Genomic DNA, 22,394 nt, shown 5'->3' with positions numbered 1-22,394 from the left:
AAGCGACCGTTTTACCTGCATTTCTTTACGGCTGCTCCATGTGGGGAACTACCGGCCTGCCCAACTCTCGGCCACTGCAAGTCATTCAAATCAGGTGCCTTCGCCTCATCTTAGGAGCTCCGAAGTGGACCCTGATAGCTGACCTTCACGCCGAACTGAACATCTCACGCATCTCTGATCACACCTCATCTGCAACAGAGAAACTCCTCCATAGTATCAATGAATTCAGGCCCATCACCTGACACCCGGAATCTAACGCTCCACAACGGTCGCACCGAGTTCAGGTCCATCTTACAACACCGAGACCCTGCAATAACCAAATCCAATGGAAACCAACACCTTCAGTGGGGCCTAAGGCTATCGGGTGTCCCCCCACCCTCTCAACCCCCTGTTTATGTCTGAATAAAGCTTGAACAAACACCAACGTCCCGACATCCGACATCCTAGAGGTCCAGCATTGCTTTGGCACCCCCCCCCCCCCCCCTCCCCCAGCACACACACACACACACACACCAAATAAAAAAAATAGGATGATCTTGTAGAAAATCACAAAGATAAATTCACGGTTTTTAGAAGGCAAACATACTGCAGGAAAAAATGTAAGTGCAATTGAACGGACAACTTTCCCATTCTATCGTTCTTACTGGAACTGATTTTGTGAAATCTGCTGCAGAACTTTCCACGACATTGGGAAGTCGAATGAAGTAGCCACAGGGCCGGCCAAGGCGTGCAAAACTTCACGTAGGCCGAGCGAGTGACTCGCTTGCGGGCCACGGCTCGACATATCTCGGATTCGGTCGTTTCTTCATGGAAGTACTCGGTTCAGCGCGACATTTCTTTTAGCACTGCGGTACTGCATAATATCGATAAGTCCCGCACGACTTTCTTCGGTTCGGCAGAATTAACCTTCACTACTTGTTCGTGTTATGAAGGACGTTCGCTGGCCCAGTGGATTTTTCCCAAAAAGAGGCAGTATAGCGTTTTACAGTTACACGTCTTTAAAAATAAATAGGAATGACAGAAGATAGGGATGAAAATTCTCAATACCTACAACGCAGTCGCCTAAGCGACGGGTACTGCAAATTTGCTATGAAACCGTATTACAGTACCACGCAGAAATAATTTAAAGATTTAGGTGACACTGAAAACGCAAAAAACTACAAGGTCGAGAGACGGGATTCATTGTTCAGTAGAATAAGAAGTACTTTGTGCGAAATTATCAGGCACGTAGTACGTGAAGAAACTGGTAGTATGAATAATAATTTTTCTGGAACCGTGCGCACTACTCCATTATCAGTTGCAACAGTTTTCGATGGAACTGAACGAAGACTATAGAGACTTTATATATTACTGCAAAGTACCTTGGTTAAGTCGAGAGGATTCCAAGGAACGATTTTTCGATTTAAAATTCGCTATTGTTGAATTTGTGGCAACGGCCTTGCTGCAGTGGATACACTGGTTCCCGTCAGATCACCAAAGTTACGTGCTGTCGGTCGTGGCTGGCACTTGGATGGGTGACCGTCCGGGCCGTCATGCGCTGTTGCCATTTTCCACGGTGCACTCGGCCTCGTGATGCCAACTGAGGAGCTACTCGACGGAACAGTAGGGGCTCTGGTCAAAGAAAACCATCATAACGACCGGGAGAGCAATGTCGAGACCACATGCCCCCGCTATCTGCATCCTCAACTAAGGATGACACGGCGGTCTGATGGTCCCGATGGGCCACTTGCCGTGAAGTTGGAGTGCTTTTTTATTGTTGAATTTATGAAGGAGAAAGGAGTGCAGGAACGAAAATTAGAACATCCGAAATGGGTTGCAGACCTCGAATTTTAAGTGAATTTAAGTACGCACTATCCTCAGTAAGACACTGCAAGATGAGAAACAATTTCTTTCTAATTTGATGGGAATGCATTTTGAAAGAAAATAGCGTTATAGAAGTGATGCTTTCTGACAAACACAGTCCAGTTCCCTAAACTCATTGCCATTGAAGAAAATGCAAAGTTTTAAGAACTGATTATGGGCTTGAAAGAATTGCACGGTGATTTTCCTAAAAGTTTTGAGGACACTGTCAATTTTCATCTGTTTACAAGATCGTTTGATGTCTGAGTTGAAAGCGCCCCTTTAACTGTGAGGATGCGACTGATTGACCCAAAAGATAACTCTCGTTTTAATGACAAATCCTTTTATGTTAAAACTCTCCAGGACATCTACAATTCTTTCCTTAGGTAGAGATTCCACATCTCCACAATGAAGTTGTTAAGGTGCTATAATATTTTGATTGACGTACGTGTGTGAAGTACCTTATTTCGATTATAAAACTAAAAAAGTAACGATCACGTGGCAATCAGAGTGGGAAAACTTGTGAAACTCTCTGCGTCTGACTGTATGCAGACAGTTTGTAGCAAATAAAAACTATGTGTCATCAGCGCAACAAAAACTGTGAAATAGAGTTGAAAATTTGTTTTGTTTCTGATTTGTTTTGTTGAAAAGTGTGAAATATAAAACCAAGTTGTATGCAATGCGACTGCCAGCCGGAGTGGTCGAGCGGTTCTAGGTGCTTCAGTCTGGAACCGCGCGACCACTACGGTCGCAGGTTCGAAACCTGCCTCGGACATGGATGTGTGTGATGTCCTTAGCTTAGTTAGGTTTAAGTAGTTCTAAGTGCTAGGGGACTGATGACCTCAGAGGCTAAGTCCCATAGTGCTCAGAGCCATTTGAGCCATGCAGTCCGACTGCGTTGCCATTTATATGTGACGTGTTCACAATTTCCCCCCCATTCCCCCCCCCCCCCCCCCCCCCCGCACTCCACGACCTCCAACGTACAAGCACTCAGACAGCGTGGCGTGATGGTGGCGGAAATGTGCAGCGAGGCTGAGAGCTAAAGGCACTCGTAAACGATCAAACTTGTTTGTCAAATTCGTCCTAAGGATTTGTCAAACAAGCGTATCAGCGTGCAAACGTAGTTTGTCACTTCAGTCTCACTGTGAATCAGGCGCTGTTCGTATTTTGATAGTAGTGAAAATGGCCACAAATGTAGACAAAGTAGTTTGGGAATTCACTTTGGCATTGTGTTTAAAGAAGAAGAAGAAAACAAAATGATTGTACAGCGAATGGCTTAAAATGAGAGAGATTTGCCTATGACACTCTGCTACACGTAATATTAGTCCCAAAACCCGATGATAACATCAACTTCCTTGGTATCAACAATGAAACTTTTAAAAACTTATTAAGACCCTCGTAAAAGAGAGGAAACATGTCTGCCAAATTTGCTTGTTTTCTAGGCACAGACATATCAAACAAGCATGTACACATACCGAGAAAGCTTGTCAGTTTAACGTTACTTTAAAGCAGACGCTTTTCGTGTATGCTGAATTTGGCGCTAGTGGGAACGGTAAAATATTTCTGACACACACATTGGCACTGAGCACAGAAAAAAAAAGCCAGGAGCTGGTCCAGGGAATGGTTTAAACTGAGAAGTATTTACAGCTAAACCTGTTAATGGAAATGTTATACTCAGAATCTGATGAATACTTCTACTTTCTGCCAATGGAAATGAAAACTTTAATAATCTGTTTAGAGTTATGTTGCCTCATATTGGAGAAGAAGACACAAATATGTGAAAAATTATTCTCTTCTACTTGCTCCTCTAACGCTGTTTCATTGAAATACCATATCGTATGAACTTATAGGCCACATCGTCAGTGGAAGAACCGGAGAATTTAGAATTCTTTTTTTCCATTGCACACCCACTGGTAAGTTATGCGTTAAATACTGATTTTGTTCATAACCTCTTCCTGCATTACATATGACTGGGAGATGTGTTACCTCCACAATTTCGGTAACTGAAGCCATTTTATTTTTATTCTTGATCATAATTTGTATAGTTGTAGAAACTCTGGATACAGTTAGCTAAATTGTAATAAAACAATTTTTCAGTAAACATACATGGCGAATCATCGACACAAACAATATGTGCCATCTTGTGAGACTTACCGTCAATCACAATTTCTCGCCAACATGTCACGCGATCTGTGCTTGACAAACATATCAAGCAGATCTGTATACTGTCAAAAGCTTGGTAAACAAAGCACAGTTTGACAAATTGTTTCATCGTGTACCAGGACCTTAAGGCACGGTCCTGGGAGTTGAGATCTTGGCTGCCCCTGGTTTATCATATGTACCTACATTCACAATAAATTATTGTAGCTATCCACAGGTATAACCGCAGATATACGAATCCGTGTGGATCTCCACTTTAGGAATACATTACGGTTATGTTATGTTAACCGGTGGACCTAGAAACGACGGAGAGGCTCCGTCCCCGCCGCAGCCGCAGTGGTCTGCAACCCTACGACGACTACCGCAGTCCACTTCACCCCTCCGCCGCCCCACACCGAACCCAGGATTATTGTGCGGTTCGGCCCCCGGTGGACGCCCCCAGGGAACTTCTCACACCAGACGAGTGTAACCCCTATGTTTGCGTGGGTGAGTGATGGTGGTGTACACGTACGTGGAGAACTTGTTTGCGCAGCAATCGCCGACATAGTACAGCTGAGGCAGAGTAAGCGGAACCAGCCCGCATTCGCCGAGACAGATGGAAAACCGCCTAAAAACCATCCACAGACTGGCCGGCTCACCGGACCTCCACACAAATCCGACGGGCGGATTCGTGCCGGGGACCAGTCGCTCCTTCCCGTCCGGAAAGTATGCGTTAGACTGCTTGGCCAACCGGGCGGGCTACATTACAGTTATTTTTATTTCCGTCAACACGTACATGTCCCCCGAAGGCACCTACAGCAGGCTGCTGTAAAATTATGAAAATTTCCACACTAACCTCCTCAAAGGCTGTAGCGTCCGCATAAACTGTGTCATTTGCGGTCATATTGTGAGCAGGGTTGCCCCAAAAAAGCCCTTCGGCGACGCTGACGTTGGCACCGTCGCCTCCGTTCGCCTGCGCAGTAGCCGGCCGTTGCCGCCGCAGCCGCCCTCCTCCTCAGTCCTCACCATGGCCTCGATGGCGATGTTGAGGTTGACGCGCACCGCGTAGTTGAGGGCGAAGCCGCAGAGCGCCAACAGCCACAGCACGTTGCCGGCCGACAGCCGCGCTGCAGCACAGTCCGCTATCCACTCTCTGCCGCTGCAGCGTTTCTTTTTGGATGGCACTAAACGAGAAAAGGCCTTTTTTGCTCTCGTTCTCGCAGTAATACACACAACATCGCGTTTTACTCTAGTTTGCGTCTTCAATTGGTGTTCCACATACCAGTCTTATAGAGGTAGCACAATTCGTCCTGAAGTTTCTGAAAATACCGTTGCATGTAATTTATACGGGAGCTCACTTTCAAGTTTCTCTGTAACCAACCAGTCACCTTTCGGAATGCGATAGCTCTAAGACAAGGTAAAGTTTTTGAGCACTTAAACGACACTTATTACTTCTTTCCGAGGCAATTAGAATGTACACAAGTACAAAATAACTTTTATTTGGTAGCTGAACATTTGGATTATCAACTATGTGCTGTGTAACTATGTCTTCATCTACATCTACATGATTACTCTGCAGTTCACAATTAAGTGCCTAGGAGGGTTCATTGTACCACCTTCAAGCTCTTTCTCCACCGTACCACTCTCGAATGGCACGCGGAGAAACGAGCACTTGCATCTTTCTGTACAGCTTCTGATTTCTCTTATTTTATTATGATGATCATTTCTCACTGCGGAGTTGGGGACAAACAAAATATTTTGACAATCGGAGGAGAAATCGCTGTGTGAAATTTCACGAGAAGATCCTGTCGCAACGAAAAACGCCTTTGTTTTAATGATTGTAAACCCAATTCAAGTATCACGTTCGTGGCACTCTCTCCCATATTCCAAGATAATACAAAACGAGCTGCAGTTCTTTGAACTTTTTCGATGTACTTTGTCAGTACCATATGATGCAGATCCTACATCTCACAGCAATATTCCAGAAGAGGGTGGACAAGCGTCGTGTAAGCAATCTCTTTAGTATACCTGCTGCACTTTCCAAGTGTTCTGTCAATAAATCTCAGTGTTTGGTCTGCTTTTCCCACAATATTATTTATGTGATCGTTCCAGTTTTAATTATTCGTAGTTCCAATCCATACGTATTTGGTTGAATGTACAGCATTTAGATTTGTATGATTTATCGTGTAACCGAAATTTAGTTTAGTGCTCACACTTCACACTATTCATTATTGAGAGTCAATTGCTAGTTTTAGCACCATATAGACATCTTTTCTAAATTATTTGTCATTTCGTTTTGATCATCTGATGACTTAACAAGGCTTTAAATGACAGCATCATCTGTAAACAGGGCTTCTCAGATTGTCTCCTATGTTTTTCACATAGGTCAGGAATAGCAGAGGACCTATAACACTTTCTTGGGGAACACCTGGTATTACTTTCTTTTTACTAGATAACGTTCCGTCAGTTACAACGAATTGCGACCTTTCTGACAGGAACTCACGAATCCAGTCGCACGACTGACGCGATACTCCATAGCACGAAATTTGATTCGAAGTCGCTAGTGAGGAACGGTGTCAAAAGCCTTCTGGAAATCTAAAAATATTGAATCAGTTTGACATGTCCATACCAATCATTACTTGGTGAGAACTGAGATCTAGTTTTCTATTCTATTTTCTGAATCTTTAATGACTATTTGTCCATAAATCGTGTTTTTCGAGGTTCTACACAATGTTCGAACAAAGTATAATGTTCCAAAATTCTGCTGAAAATCGACATTGGTGACATGGGTCTGTAATTCAGCGGATTACTCCTGTTTCTTTTCTTGGGTATTGGTGTGACTTGTATAACTCTCCCGTCTCTGGGTACGGATCTTTCTACGAGTGAACGGTAGTATATGATTGATAAGCACGGAGATATTGTATCACAATACTCTGAAAGGAACCTGACTGGTATACGTCTGGACTGTAAGACGTGTCTCTCTTATGTATTCCAAGCTGCTTCGCTACACCAAGGATATCAACTTCTAAGTTACTCATGTTGGCAGTTGCTCTTGATTCGAATTTTGTAGTGTTTACTTCGTTTTCTATGGTGAAGGAGTTCCGGGAAACCATGTTTAGTAACTCTGCTTTATTGATCCTGTCATCAGTGACATCGCCGTTGTTATCACGCTGCTAAGGTATTGATTGCGTCTTGCTGCTGGTGTACTTTCCTGTGAGATTTTGAAAAGAAGATTCATTGTGGAAACTATTAGAAGGATCTATCATAGAAGTTCGCCCTAAATTTCGAGCTTCTGTTAAACTTCGACAAACTTGGGGATTTTGCGTTCTCTTATATTTGACATGTTTCTATCGCTGCTTCTCCATTAGCCTTCTGACCTGTTTTACGTACCATGCTGGGTCAGTTCCATATCTTATTATATCATTTGTTATATATCTTTTAATTACTTTCGATACTGTTTCTTTGAATTCAAACCACATTTGGTCTACGCTTAGATAGATTGGAAGCAGCGTAGACTTTTTCTTTTTAAATAGATGTACTTTGCGTTTATTTTTGGTGCGTTTGGATGTTACAGTAGTCAGTCTCGTTAAAACAACCTTGTGGGTGCTAATCTCTGTATCCGTCACGGTTCTCCCTATTTGCTCAGGATTATTTGTTGCTTAGATGTCAAGGAGTTTTTCGCAACTATTTACACTTCACGTGGGCTCCTGAACTAATTGTTCGAAACAGTTTTCTAAGAAAGCATCCAGTACAAGTTCGGACTACTTTTTATGCCTACTGCCGGCTCTGGACATACATTTTTGCCAGCATATCGAGGGTAGACAGAAGTCACAACCTATTATAGCTGTATGAGTGGGAAACCTATTCCAAATAAGACTCAAGTTTTCTTTGAAACTTTATCATCTGAGCCAGGGTTTCTGTAAAAGGGCCCATTTATTAATTTTTTTCCGGTTGTCAAGTACAACCTCTACCGTACTAGCTCACAGGAACTATCTATTTCAGTTCTATTACAAAGTAAACTACTTCTGACGCCAGTAAATACTTCGCCGCCAACTGTATTTAATCTATCCTTTCTGAACACGTTTAGGTCCTTTGCTAAAATTGCCGATGAACTCACTTCCGGTTTTGGCCAGTTTTCCGTACCTATAACGATTTGAGCTTCAGCGCTTTCCGTTAGCGCTTGGAGCTCTGTTTCTTTCCGAACATAACTACGACAATTTACAAGTACAATACGGAATGCTGCCAAGTCTATCTTTCCATGTTTTTCCTACACCAATTTAGACGGACGACCTGTCTGTAATTTTCCGAGACACCTCCTGTAGATACTGTAGTTATACAGCTTTCTAAATATTCAGTACTGCAAGCTGAGCTTTTTTGGCAGCAATGACAAAAAAATGGTAACATTTCCATTTTCTTAGGTGAAAACCTGAGAAGACACACATCACTGCTTCATGGAGCTTTCCCATCATCGCAGATCTTGCAAGTACCTTCAAATGCTTAAGCTCCAATCTTTTTTTTTTATAATGAGTATGTTCAGGCTAATGTTAACCTCAACACACAAACCTTTGTAATTATTTCCTTACGATTATCGTTTATCTCTCCCTGCGAACAGTAACCTCGCCACGGTGGCGTCACTTTCCTGCCTCAACGATAAAGACAGCCTTACCGCAGTGCAACCACTACACTGATGTGTCTGTGTGCGGCCAAACAGCCGGCCGTTGTGGCCGAGCGGTTCTAGGCGCTTCAGTCCGGAACCGTGCTGCTGCTACGGTCGCAGGATCGAATCCTGCCTCGGGTGTGACTGTGCGTGATGTCCTTAGGTTAGTTAGGTTTAATTAGTTGTAAGTTTAGGGGAATGATGACCTAATATGTTAAGTCCCATAGTGCTGAGAGCCATTTGAACTACACTCCTGGAAATGGAAAAAAGAACACATTGACACCGGTGTGTCAGACCCACCATACTTGCTCCGGACACTGAGAAAGGGCTGTACAAGCAATGATCACACGCACGGCACAGCGGACACACCACGAACCGCGGTGTTGGCCGTCGAATGGCGCTAGCTGCGCAGCATTTGTGCACCGCCGCCGTCAGAGTCAGCCAGTTTGCCGTGGCATACGGAGCTCCATCGCAGTCTTTAACACTGGTAGCATGCCGCGACAGCGTGGACGTGAACCGTATGTGCAGTTGACGGACTTTGAGCGAGTTCGTATAGTGGGCATGCGGGAGGCCGGGTGGACGTACCGCCGAATTGCTCAACACGTGGGGCGTGAGGTCTCCACAGTACATCGATGTTGTCGCCAGTGGTCGGCAGAAGGTGCACGTGCCCGTCGACCTGGGACCGGACCGCAGCGACGCACGGATGCACGCCAAGACCGTAGGATACTACGCAGTGCCGTAGGGGACCGCACCGCCACTTCCCAGCAAATTAGGGACACTGTTGCTCCTGGGGTATCGGCGAGGACCATTCGCAACCGTCTCCATGAAGCTGGTCTACGGTCCCGCACACCGTTAGGCCGTCTTCCGCTCACGCCCCAACATCGTGCAGCCCGCCTCCAGTGGTGTCGCGACAGGCGTGAATGGAGGGACGAATGGAGACGTGTCGTCTTCAGCGATGAGAGTCGCTTCTGCCTTGGTGCCAATGATGGTCGTATGCGTGTTTGGCGCCGTGCAGGTGAGCGCCACAATCAGGACTGCATACGACCGAGGCACACAGGGCCAACACCCGGCATCATGGTGTGGGGAGCGATCTCCTACACTGGCCGTACACCTCTGGTGCACGGTACATCCAAACCGTCATCGAACCCATCGTTCTACCATTCCTAGACCGGCAAGGGAACTTGCTGTACCAACAGCACAATGCACGGCCGCATGTATCCCGTGCCACCCAACGTGCTCTAGAAGGTGTAAGTAAACTACCCTGGCCAGCAAGATCTCCGGATCTGTCCCCCATTGAGCATGTTTGGGACTGGATGAAGCGTCGTCTCACGCGGTCTGCACGTCCAGCACGAACGCTGGTCGAACTGAGGCGCCAGGTGGAAATGGCATGGCAAGCCGTTCCACAGGACTACATCCAGCATCTCTACGATCGTCTCCAGGGGAGAATAGCAGCCTGCATTGCTGCGAAAGGTGGATATACACTGTACTAGTGCCGACATTGTGCATGCTCTGTTGCCTGTGTCTATGTGCCTGTGGTTCTGTCAGTGTGATCATGTGATGTATCTGACCCCAGGAATGTGTCAATAAAGTTTCCCCTTCCTGGGACAATGATTTCACGGTGTTCTTATTTCAATTTCCAGGCCAGACAAACATGTGGTTCCTTACGTACGGAGGCAGGAAGAAGAGCACCTCTGAGGCAGAGTTATAAATACAAAATCGAATAGGAGTAACGCAAAAGTAGACCTGATAACGAATAAGACAATAGGAATGCGAGTTATCTACAATGAACAGAATAGTGAACGCTTCATCGTAGCCGAGATGGACACGAAACTTCAGGCATCACAGTGGTAGAACATTATATCTCAGCCAGATGCGTAGATGATGGACAGGGAGAATGTATGATGAGTTCAAGGAAATCGTTAAGAGAAACAATATTAGCCGGCCGTGGTGGTCTAGCGGTTCTAGGCGCGCAGTCCGGAACCGTGTGACTGCTACGGTCGCAGGTTCGAATCCTGCCTCGGGCATGGATGTGTGTGATGTCCTTAGGTTAGTTAGGTTTAAATAGTTCTCAGTTCTAGGGGACTAATGACCACAGCAGTTGAGTCCCATAGTGCTCAGAGCCATTTGACCCAAACAATAATATAGTTATGATGAGTGACTGGAAATATGTAACAGGAAAAGAAAGAAAAAGAAAAATAGTAGCAAAACATTGACCCGGGGGGGGGGGGGGGGGCAGAGAAATGAAACCCGAAGACGCTTGGTAGCATTTTCCACAGAGCCTAATACACAGTCAGCCACATTAATGTGATCACCGCCTATGGTCTACATCAGCGTTCAATAACCACTCATAGACGGCAGGTGGCAACTTCGGAGCGGAAAGTATATAAAGCGTGTCCGGGGGACGTTGGAAACACCGCGGGAAACAAGCGATTTATCTTACGCCCTAACGGGCCTAATCATTGCCTTTCGCGCCAGGGGTGAAGCATTCCCGAAGCGTGCCGCCATGCATGGCAAAATGTCTCTATGAAAAACCGGCGCCGCGGCAACTGTGGTGAACTACTGGTCATAGATGGCAGGACTGAACGGCGACTGCGGAGATGTGTTCGGGCGAACAGATGTGCACCACTCGAGCAACTGACCGCCCAGATGAACCGAGGGTTTACAAACAAACAGTGCCTCCTCAACGACCTTTCAGCAAACGTTGCCGCGATTGTGCCTCTGCAGCAGGGGCCTGGTTCATGAGTTCTCGCTGACTGCTGTTCCTCGGCGGCGAAGACTGGAATTTGCACACCATTACTGTAGCTGGTCGTTCATTGAGAGGTGACAGGTGGCCTTTTGAGAATAATCGCGGAGGAGGGGTATTATGGGCTGGGAAATGTTTTTGTGGCATTCCCTGGTTGACCTCAGAAAACATAGTTCTTGTGCAACACAGCTAGCCCTTTTTTCCCATGAAGTAATGAGTGCTGTCGACAAGGGATCTCAGATCGATTCCATATTCTTAGATTTCCAGAAGGCTTTTGGTACCGTTCCTCACAAGCGACTATTGATCAAATTGCGTGCAAATGGAGTATGGCCTCAGATGTGTGACTGGATTCGAAATTTCCTCTCAGAGAGGTCACAGTTCGTAGTGCTAGACGGTAAAACATCGCATAGAACAGAAATGATATCTGGCGTTCCGCAATGTAGTGTTATAGGCCCTCCACTGTTCCTGATTTATATAAATGATCTGAGCAGCCCCGTTAGATTGTTTGTAGATGACGCTGTAATTTACCGTCTAGTAAAACCATCAGACAATCAATTCCAATTACAAAATGACGTAGAAAGGATTTCTGTATGGTGCGAAAAGTGGCAATTAGCACTAAACTAAGAAAAGTATGAGGTCATCCACATGGGTACTAAAAGTCACCCGATAAATTTTGGGCATATGATAAATCGCACAAATCTAAGGGCTGTTAATTCGACTAAATACCTAGGAATTACAATTCCGAGCAACTTAAATTGGAAAGACTACGTACATAATATTGTGGGGAAGGCGAAACAAAGACTGCGCTTTTTAGGCAGAACACATAGAAGATGCGACAAACTCACTAAAGATACAGCCTACATTACATTTGTCCGTCCTCTGCTGGAATACTGCTGCACGGTATGGGATCCTTACCAGGTAGGATTGACGGAGGAGATCGAAAAAGTGCGAAGAAGGGCCGCTCGTTTCGTGTTATCGCGCAAATAGGGGTGGGAGTGTCACTGATAAGATACTCGAGTTGGGGTGGCCGTCACTGAAACAAAGGCGGTATTCTTTGCGGCGAGATCTATTTACGAAATTTCAATCGCCAACTTTCTCTTCCGAATGCGTAAATATTTTGTTAACACCCACCTAGGCGGGGAGAAATCGTCATCATAATACAATAAGAGAAATCAGAGGTCGAACGGGAAGATTTGGGTGTTACTTTTTCTCACGCGCCATCCGAGATTGGAATTGTAGAGTAGTAGTATGAAAATGGTTCGATGAACCCTCTGCCAGGCACTTAAGCGTGAATTGCAGAGTAACCATGTAGATGTAGATCTAAATGTGTGCTCCATCGGATGTGAGACGCCCGACAGCAAAAATTTCGCAATAACAATCGGAAGGCTTCGGACTGGTGGAGGGGTATCATGGGCTGCGAAATGTTTGACACTTCCATTGTGGAAAGTACAAAGTGTACATCTATCCTTGGGGACCAGTCCACCCTTACATAAAGATTGTTTTTCCTCGGCAGGATGGCATGTACCTGCAGACAATGCAATGCATGAACGCAGCACGCGGTGTGTGTGAACGGTTTAAAGAGCAGCAGGAGTTTATCACATCCCCCTGGCCACAAAACTTCCCGAATTTAAACCCAATCGAAAATCCGTTGGACCACCTCGATCCTGTTGTTCGTGCCAGGATCCTCAATCGAGAAAACTAGTGCAGCTGGCCACAGCACAGAAGTCAGCGTGGCTCCACATCCCTCTCAGAACATTCTAGGACTCCACTGATCCTCTTCCTGCATGTGTCGCAGCGGTCTGCGCTGCAAAATGTGGTTATCCAGGCATTTGATAGATGGTCACGTTGATGTGACTGGACAGTGTATAATCTTCGCTACCACTTTGTTAAAGTATCATGTGGCATAGTGAAAGAGAGGTGGGTTGGTTGGCTTAAAAGAATAGGGAAGGGACCGGAGTGGTAGGTCATCGGTCCCTTGTTCCGAATAAAACAATGCCACAAGGGTGAGAATAAAACAAGAGAGACTGACAACACAAAACAGAGAGAGTAAGGAAAAACCACAAGAAAGCCGCAATGGCAACAAACACTTAAATGGATAAAAGGGGCGAAGAGAACCACAGAAACGCAAGAAACAGCTAGAAGAGATTAAAACGACAAAACAGATTACCGTGGCTGGCTGACCATGAGAATAAACTTCCACCTTAAAAGCACTAGGGCGGAGGACAATTAGGACAAAGGACATGCGCTAAAACTTACATCAAATGATAAAACCCGCCCTCATGAATAAAACGTAAAAGTAGATCATCCGATGAGGCATTGTCAGATAAAATTAGCGGCAACGAGTCTGGTAACCGAAGATTTCGTCGCAGGGCAACCAAAGTGGGACAGAGCACCAGAATGTGGGCCGCTGTCAACTGGGCGCCGCATCGAAACTGAGGCGGGTCTTCAGGGCGCAGCAGAGAGCCGTGGGTCGCCCAAGCGTGGCCAATGCAGAGCTGACAGAGAATCACAGAGTCTGTACGAGAGGTCCGAAGGAGGGCTGCCACACGTTCGTAGTCTCCTTAATGGTACATAGTTTGCTGTGGGTACTGAGACTATGCCCTTCCGTCACCCAAAGTTGAAAAACCTGGCGGTGTAAAAACGAACGCAGATCAGTTATTGGAATGCCGATCTCCAAAAGCGGTTTCCGTGTAGCCTGTTTGGCCAGCCTGTCAGCAAGTTCGTTGCCTGGGATGCCGACGTCGCCTGGGGTCCACACAAACACAAACACCACTGAATGACCGGACCGTTCCAGGGCATAAGTGGACTCCTGGATGGTCGCTACCAAAGGATGATGAGGGTAGCACTGGCAGGTAGCTTGTAGACTGTTCAAGGAGTCAGTACGCACAAGTCATGGACGGTGCGGCTGGTCCCGGCGGAGGTTCGAATCCTCCCTCGGGCATGGGTGTGTGTGTTTATCCTTAGGATAATTTAGATTTAGTAGTGTGTAAGCTTAGGGACTGATGACCTTAGCAGTTAAGTCCCATAAGATTTCACACACTTTTTTTTCCTCGCTGCCTCGGAGATGCTGTATCTCATCGCTCGTGCGCCGACTATAACACCACGTTCAAACTCACTTAAATCTTGATAACCTGCCAATGTAGCAGCAGTAACCGATCTAACATCTGCTCCAGACAATTGTTGTCTTGTATAGGCGTTGCCAAACGCAGAGCCGTTTTCTGCCTGTTTACATATCTCTGGATTTGAATACGCAGGCCTATACCAGTTTCTTTGGCGCTCCAGATGGTAATGAAGAGATTTAGAAATCGCATTTAAAACTGTAAGACATTCTAGGAGCAGATGTGGACTCCGAACATAATTTATTGATTATGAATTGGTGACTGAAATTCAAGAAGCCGCAAAAAGCGGATTTCGCAGATGGTACCTGGATTAACAGAAGGACCATCGACTGTTGATAATTTTGAGGTAACATTAGGCAAGTTGGATTGAAAAAGCAGGAAGGTGTCCAACAGAAGACGAATGGGTAGCTCCGGGAGAGGACGTAGTGAAGGCAGCAGAGGATCGCATGGGTAAAAAGGCAATGTCTACTAGAAATCCTCGGACATCGCGGCAGATATTAAATTTAACTGACGAAAGGAGAAAATACAACAAGATAGCAAGTGGAATAGACGAAAGGGAATTGAGACGTCTCAAATTGAGATTAATAGTAAGTGTAAAAAGGCTCGGAGGAATGTCTGGAGGACTAATGCAAGGGAGTAGAAGCATGCATAAGAAGGGGAAAGAGAGATGGTTCCTATTGGAAAATTAAAGAGACCTTTGGAAAATCAGAAGCTGTTGTATGAATATCAAGAGCGCAGATAGCAAGCCAGTACTAACCCAAGAAGGAAAAGCTGAGAGGTGAAAGGAATGTATAGAAAGATATTCAAGGGAAATCAGCTTGAAAATTAATGCCTCCGAATCTTTTATTCTGTTTTCAATAACGGCTGATGCATTACATGTTATTACTCGGTCGGATTTCCTGCTTCACTGACAAACTTTTCAGCCCTCTGCCACTACCGGGATCTGAGTTGAAGCTTGTAACATGGCAGCGTGTAATGTAAATATGTTGGAGCTTGAGAAACCCTCAGAAAACTGAAAGCACGAATTCGAATAGATAGACCATGCACGGAGAAACCTCTTCTTCATCATGCCAATGCCACACAACACACGAACGTTGCGCCATCTGCAACAATACTACGAGTACATCTTGGTTTCAAAGTCACCGGTCATCCTCCATACAGTCCTGAGTGGCCCCATCCGATTTTCATCTGTTTCCAGAACTTAAGGAACGCCTGCGTTGACTTCACTTCGTGATAAAGCGGTGCAAGCAGAGATGAGGTTGCGGTTCCGTTAACAAAGTCCAACGTTCTACAGGGACGATATCAACATACTGGTCTGTCGTTGGGAGAAATATTCTATTGCCAGGCTAATTATGTCGAGTAACAAATATGTAGACATGAACAATAAAGATGTAGAATGTTAAAAAAAATGGTTTTATTTTTTTTAAAAAATTAAGAGTTTTCACATTAAAAATTCGAAGGAATTACTTTTCAGCAAGCCCTCGTATCGAGAAACGAAACAGCAAGTAGCTGAAGCCAAGTTGAAAGATGTACTTCAAGAAAAATTCGACAGAGCAGTGTAAGACTTAACAAGACACAACGCCTCTGTAGTACAAGACATCCCCTCAGAATTATTGACGTCCTTGGGATGGCCAACCATGACAAACAAAAAAAGTGGAGAACTCCGAAGGCGAGAAGATAACGAAAAGAAACTTTGCAGGTTGAGGGTTATATGATCTTATTTCACTGATTACAAAATGGAGGGAAATTACAAGGACTGTGACGTATTATTATTATGGCGTTGACCCATTCTGGCCTGGAAGGATGCCCAGATTGTTTTTTGTAGAGTGCACATGGCACTGAGTAGGATCAGGGATGGAGTGATGGGCCATTAGGCCCCATGGCGCAATGGTGGTAGGGAAAAATATTTTATTCAGTTTTAAATACACATCACATCATCAGCTACGTGAGGCAGAAAGTCCCCACTCCGGCCCAGGTGGCTGGCTTCTATGCTGATGAAGATATGGTTGCATAGGCGCCCTGTGATGCTAACATCAGGCCGAGAAATGGCTGGCAGCCTGGCAGTAAGCCACAGCCTTCTTGTCAGTGACGTTCTCCTACTCCTATTTGCAACGGCACTCCACTGTGGAACAGCATCAACCAGCATCTCAGGCCCTGCTCGCATAACCGTAGTAGCAGGTGGAGACTGCCGCTCATGGTACAGTCCCCTGGCAGAATAGTGAATCAGCTATCATAAAGCGCTTACTGCATCGATGATTTCAGCCGTAAATAGAAATATTAAAAAAGGTAGGAAGATTTTTCTGTTTAGTAAAAGTGACAATAAGCAGATTACAGAGTACCTGACGGCTCAACACAAAAGTTTTGTCTCAAGGACAGATAGTGTTGAGGATCAGCGGACAAAGTTCAAAACCATCGTACGATATGCGTTAGATAAATAGGTGCCAAGCAAGATCGTAAGAGATGGAAAAGAGCCACCGTAGTTAGAAAACTGCTGCGGAAGCAAAGGGAACTTCACAGCAAACATAAACATAGCCAAAGCCTTGCAGACAAACAAAAATTACGCGAAGCGAAATGTAGTGTGAGGAGGGCTATGCGAGAGGCGTTCAATGAATTCGGAAGTAAAGTTCTATGTACTGACTTGGCAGAAAATCCTAAGAAATTTTGGTGTTATGTCAAAGCGGTAGGTGGATCAAAACAAAATGTCCAGACTCTCTGTGACCAAAATGGTACTGAAACAGAAGAGGACAGACTAAAGGACGAAATACTAAATGTCTTCTTTCAAAGCTGTTTCACAGAGGAAGACTGCACTGTAGTTCCTTCTCTAGATTGTCGCACAGATGACAAGATGGTAGATATCGAATTAGACGACAGAGGGATAGAGAAACAATTAAAATCGCTCAAAAGAGGAAAGGCCGCTGGACCTGATGGGATACCAGTTCGATTTTACACAGAGTACGCGAAGAAACTTGCCCCCCTTCTTGCAGCGGTGTACCCTAGGTCTCTAGAAGAGCGTAGCGTTCCAAAAGATTGGAAAAGGGCACAGGTCATCCCCGTTTTCAAAAAGGGACGTCGAACAGATGTGCAGAACTATACACCTATGTCTCTAACTTCGGTCAGTTGTAGAATTTTGGGACACGTATTATGTTCGAGTATAATGACTTTTCTGGAGACTAGAAATCTAGTCAGTACGAATCAGCATGGGTTTCGAAAAAGACGGTCGTGTGAAACCCAGCTCGCGCTATTCGTCCACGAGACTCAGAGGGCCATAGACACGGGTTCACAGGTAGATGCCGTGTTTCTTGACTTCCACAAGGCGTTCGATACAGTTCCCCACAGTCGTTTAATGAAGAAAGTAAGAGTATATGGAATATCAGACCAATTGTGTGATTGGATTGAGGAGTTCCTAGATAACGGAACGCAGCATGTCATTCTCAATGGAGAAAAGTCTTCCGAAGTAAAAGTGATTTCCGGTGTGCCGCAGGGGAGTGTCATAGGACCGTTGCTATTCACAATATACATAAATGACCTGGTGGATGACATCGGAAGTTCACTGAGGCTTTTTGCGGATGATGCTGTGGTGTATCGAGAGGTTGTAACAATGGAAAATTGTACTGAAATGCAGGAGGATCTGTAGCGAATTGACGCATGGTGCAGGGAATGGCAATTGAATCTCAATGTAGACAAGTGTAATGTGCTGCGAATACATAGAAAGATTGATCCCTTATCATTTAGCTACAAAATAGCAGGTCAGCAACTGGAAGCAGGTAATTCCATAAATTATCTGGGAGTAGGCATTAGGAGTGATTTAAAATGGAATGATCATATAAAGTTGATCGTCGGTAAAGCAGATGCCAGACTGAGATTCATTGGAAGAATCCTAAGGAAATGCAATCCGAAAACAAAGGAAGTAGGTTACAGTACGCTTGTTCGCCCACTGCTTGAATACTGCTCAGCAGTGTGGGATCCGTACCAGATAGGGTTGATAGAAGAGATAGAGAAGATGCAACGGAGAGCAGCGCGTTTCGTTACAGGATCATTTAGTAATCGCGAAAGCGTTACGGAGATGATAGATAAACTCCAGTGGAAGACTCTGCTGGAGAGACGCTCAGTAGCTCGGTACGGGCTTTTGTTAAAGTTTATAGAACATACCTTTACCGAAGAGTCAAGCAGTGTATTGCTCCCTCCTACGTATATCTCGCGAAGAGACCATGAGGATAAAATCAGAGAGATTATAGCCCACACAGAATCATACCGACATCCTTCTTTCCACGAACAATACGAGACTGGAATAGAAGGGAGAACCGATAGAGGTACTCAGGGTACCCTTATAACAATACAGCCCGACCCGTGGGTTAACTGAAATGACTGATACCAACTGTTTTTTGATATGTAACTGTGTAGTTATTGGACAATTCAGTGCCCTAGGGATTTGTATGTGTACCTATGTGTATTTATATATTAGTCTGTCGCATTTACTAGTAATATTCTGTATTCGTTGTGAAAAGACTTTTATTGTCGTCATTGTTGTCATTAACGGAATTACATAATAAATGCCAAATTAAATGATTCATCAGCAGGGTGAGCTAAGAAATGTAAAGTAACGGATAATAAGATACTGTAGAAGTAATGGTATAAGTGGTCAGAGCCACTAATTACGATCATTTGGAACAAGAAATGTATTAGTATAGAAAAAGCTTCATTATCTTGAGAAACAGCTTTTTAAGTGATTACCAAGCAATGTATTCGTACTTGTTATTCATTTTATATCCTATTTTGAAATTAATGTACTTTGTAAACACATTTTGATTAACTCTCCAATTGTTTGCATCACACAATGTTCAGATTTTTCGTATTTCAGGGCGTATTTGTAACTTCCTTGTATACAGTCTGATAGAAAGCAGAATTTGTGATGTCATTAAATGTTAGTATCTGAAACCGAACTGTAATTAATTAAATAACTCAAAATTCACAAAAGACATTATTGTAATTAGAACCATATCGATTTTTAATATTTAAACCTAGTGATGACACTACAAAAATTACGTCAACTAATATTGTTAATTTTTCCTTATTCGGGTGTAATGTCTGTTCGCAAACATTTTGTACATTTTAATTGTAACTTTGAAATTCTTCAGAATTAATAATGCAATATTTTGTGAGTGATTGTTAAAATTCTATATAAGCAGAGATGATGCGAGGTCAGAGTCAGTCAGTTGTTTGTGATGTTTTCGGCTGGAGAGTCTGTACAAGTGACGCCTGTAAATAAATAATGTGAAGTGTGAAGAATTCTCCGATTTCTTCATCTAAAAATGAACCCCCAAAAGTTAAGTTTATAAATATAAAGCTGCTCGACGAACAAGTAGCTTTATAAGTGGTGGTGTGAGCTGGGATTTGATGATTGAAATCGGAACTGTTTTTAAAAAGTAATTGTTTCAGGTGACCGCAAGACGAATACTAAACATAAATTGTGAAGAAATTTTTGTGTTTATGGACGCACAGAACGAGTGGATGTTGCTGCATGAGAAGAGTTGGTGTGGAAAAGAAATACAAAGAAAATCATCACCTGCATGGGGAGATCGTAAATCATAACAACTGATCTGATGATAATGGACCAAATTCTCGGACTGCACCGCTGGAATTCAGATGAGTAACAGTTTTTTTTAATTAATTTGTGTTTTTTTTTTGTTTTTGTGGGGAAAAGATTTTACTATGGCTGATGAAAAGTGTGTAGGCGGTGAATCAATTGAAAACACTTCGGACCTAGGATCGAGTATCAGTGAACTAAGTGTAGATCGAGGTTTTGGTGGAGAGGGTTCCAGTGAAAATGTCGCCACAAGTACTCCAATTGCACAGGGAAGAGTAGGCGGAGACGATCTGTTAATGTTATTAATGCAACATATGAAAGAAGCGAAGAAACAGATGGGACAGATTAGGCAGGATACTAGTAAGATAAGGGAAATCCAGGATGGTTTCGCAGCACTAAAAATGACTGTCGAGACAGGGCAGGGTGAACTCAATACTCGTGTAGGAGCAGTGGAAGAACGGGTTGATGTATTAGAAACTAATTTCACACAAGAGTTGTCCAAAAATGAGGAAAGGTTCAAAAAACTAGATAAGCATGTAGAAGTAGAAAATTCAAAACTGAAAGTAGAGGTTGTTCAGACTAGGAGAATCTTAAAAGAAAAGCTTGAATCCAATAAAAAGAATTCAGAGTTAAAATTTGCAGAAATTTCCAATCAAATAAGTAATGTAGATCTAAAGTGTGATGAAAAAATAGATTTGTGTAAAAATAATGTTGTAGGTTTAAGTAAGAAAGTTGTAGAGTTACAAGAAGGTGTAGCCCAAAGAAATTTTGTTAGCAATTTTAATTGTGTATGGGGTGGCATACCTTTAAAATGCTTTCCAGGAGATGGGAAATTGCATCCAGTTGATTTTTTACAGCATTGTCAGGATAATTTTAGTAATGACATGACAGATAATGTAAAAAATTAAATTTGTTAAACGATTTTTGGATGGAGAAGCAATCTCGTGGGCAAATCAGAATGTTAATTCTACCATGTCATATAATGAATTTGAAAGAAAGTTTTTAAATAAGTTCTGGTCAGATTCTGAGCAAGCTAGGATTAAAAGTGAGTTTTTGAATGGTCGAATGTATAGGGAAAGTGATGGTAGCTTGAAGTGTTTTTGTGAAAGTCAGTTGAGGAAATTAGTACACCTCGACAAACCTTTTGATGAACTAATACAAATAGATGCATTAAAAAGAAGACTACCAAAAAGAGTACAGTGGGAGTTGATTTATGGACCAGATGATTCTGTAGATCAGTTCTTGAGGTATGTAGATAAGTTGGATAGAGCTTTTGAGAGAAATGAGAGGTTAAACAATGGCAGATTTGGCAATCAACCAACTGGGGGGTGGAACCAAAGCAGGAATCAAGGCAGGAGTAATAATAGTGATAACAGATGGATCAACCATAGTAATGGGGATGGAAACAGAGGGCACAATAGCAGGGAGAGACCTTGGAAAAATAATAACAGACAATTTGATAATCACCAATCAGGACGAGGCAATTTAAACTGACAGATGCCTCATTGGGAGCCTGTCAGTTTGGGGCAAGAAATGTGTACCGAAATCAGGCTAAACACCACTGGTCTAGAGACACCGAAAATAATTACAGAAGACAGAATAATCGAAGATGTTGGAGTGGAAGTGACAGTACTAATGTAAGACGAGTGCATCAAATTGGCAAATTGCAGTTTAACAGTAAACTCTGGAAATGTATGAATGAAAGTGTTGTAGATAGAAGTAATAGCATCTGTAAGAATGTTGAGGAAGTTCCGTTAGAGGAAGAAACTATTTCAAGTCTATATAATCAGTGTGGTAATGAAGTTTGCAAGGAAAATGTTGGTTCTGATAGTAATCTTGATGAGTTTGGATTAAGTAAATTAATGAAAGAAGAACCTATCCCTGTTAAGCACTTAAGTGATGATACCTGTACTAGTGTACATGTCAACAGTTCTGATAGTCATAGTAAAGATGTTGTAGAAGTGTTCAGTGTTGGAGATGATAGCATATGTAGTAATATTGATAGTGAAAGTGTTGGAAGTAATGATGAATGTGAGGAAGAATTAGATGACATGGTGTATTTGGAGGTTAAAGAAGATTTAATTAGTAGTGAAGAAGATGATATCAGTAGTATTTGTGAAGAATATGAAGATCAGATTGTGCCAATGAAAACTGGGAAGGTATCATCAGATAAGGAACATGCAGAGAGCCATCATAATGTAGATGAGATGCTAGAAATGTTATGGGATACTTACAAGGATTATAGTGACAGTGACAGAATAAAAAGGGTCATCAAGATTATTTGTGAAGAATTGCATTCCAACTGGCAAGGTA

The 22,394-nt window shown here is 43.5% G+C and overlaps 1 protein-coding gene across 1 annotated transcript in view; it reads right to left on the bottom strand.

Moving 5' to 3' along the window:
* The window catches only part of LOC126335830 (vesicular glutamate transporter 2-like), a 142,229-nt gene extending 125,861 nt beyond the window's left edge, over window positions 1–16,368 (bottom strand). The window contains exons 1-2 of the mRNA XM_049999297.1: window positions 16,293–16,368; window positions 5,005–5,162 (exon numbers count right to left, since the gene is read on the bottom strand). Coding sequence (XP_049855254.1) covers window positions 5,005–5,162; window positions 16,293–16,368 — 234 coding nt within the window. The remainder of the gene's footprint in view (window positions 1–5,004; window positions 5,163–16,292) is intronic.
* Window positions 16,369–22,394: the final 6,026 nt, after the last annotated feature.

The sequence above is a fragment of the Schistocerca gregaria genome, chromosome 2, assembly GCF_023897955.1.
Source record: "Schistocerca gregaria isolate iqSchGreg1 chromosome 2, iqSchGreg1.2, whole genome shotgun sequence".
Lineage (NCBI taxonomy): Eukaryota > Metazoa > Arthropoda > Insecta > Orthoptera > Acrididae > Schistocerca > Schistocerca gregaria.
This window is presented reverse-complemented; position numbering and strand designations above follow the sequence as displayed.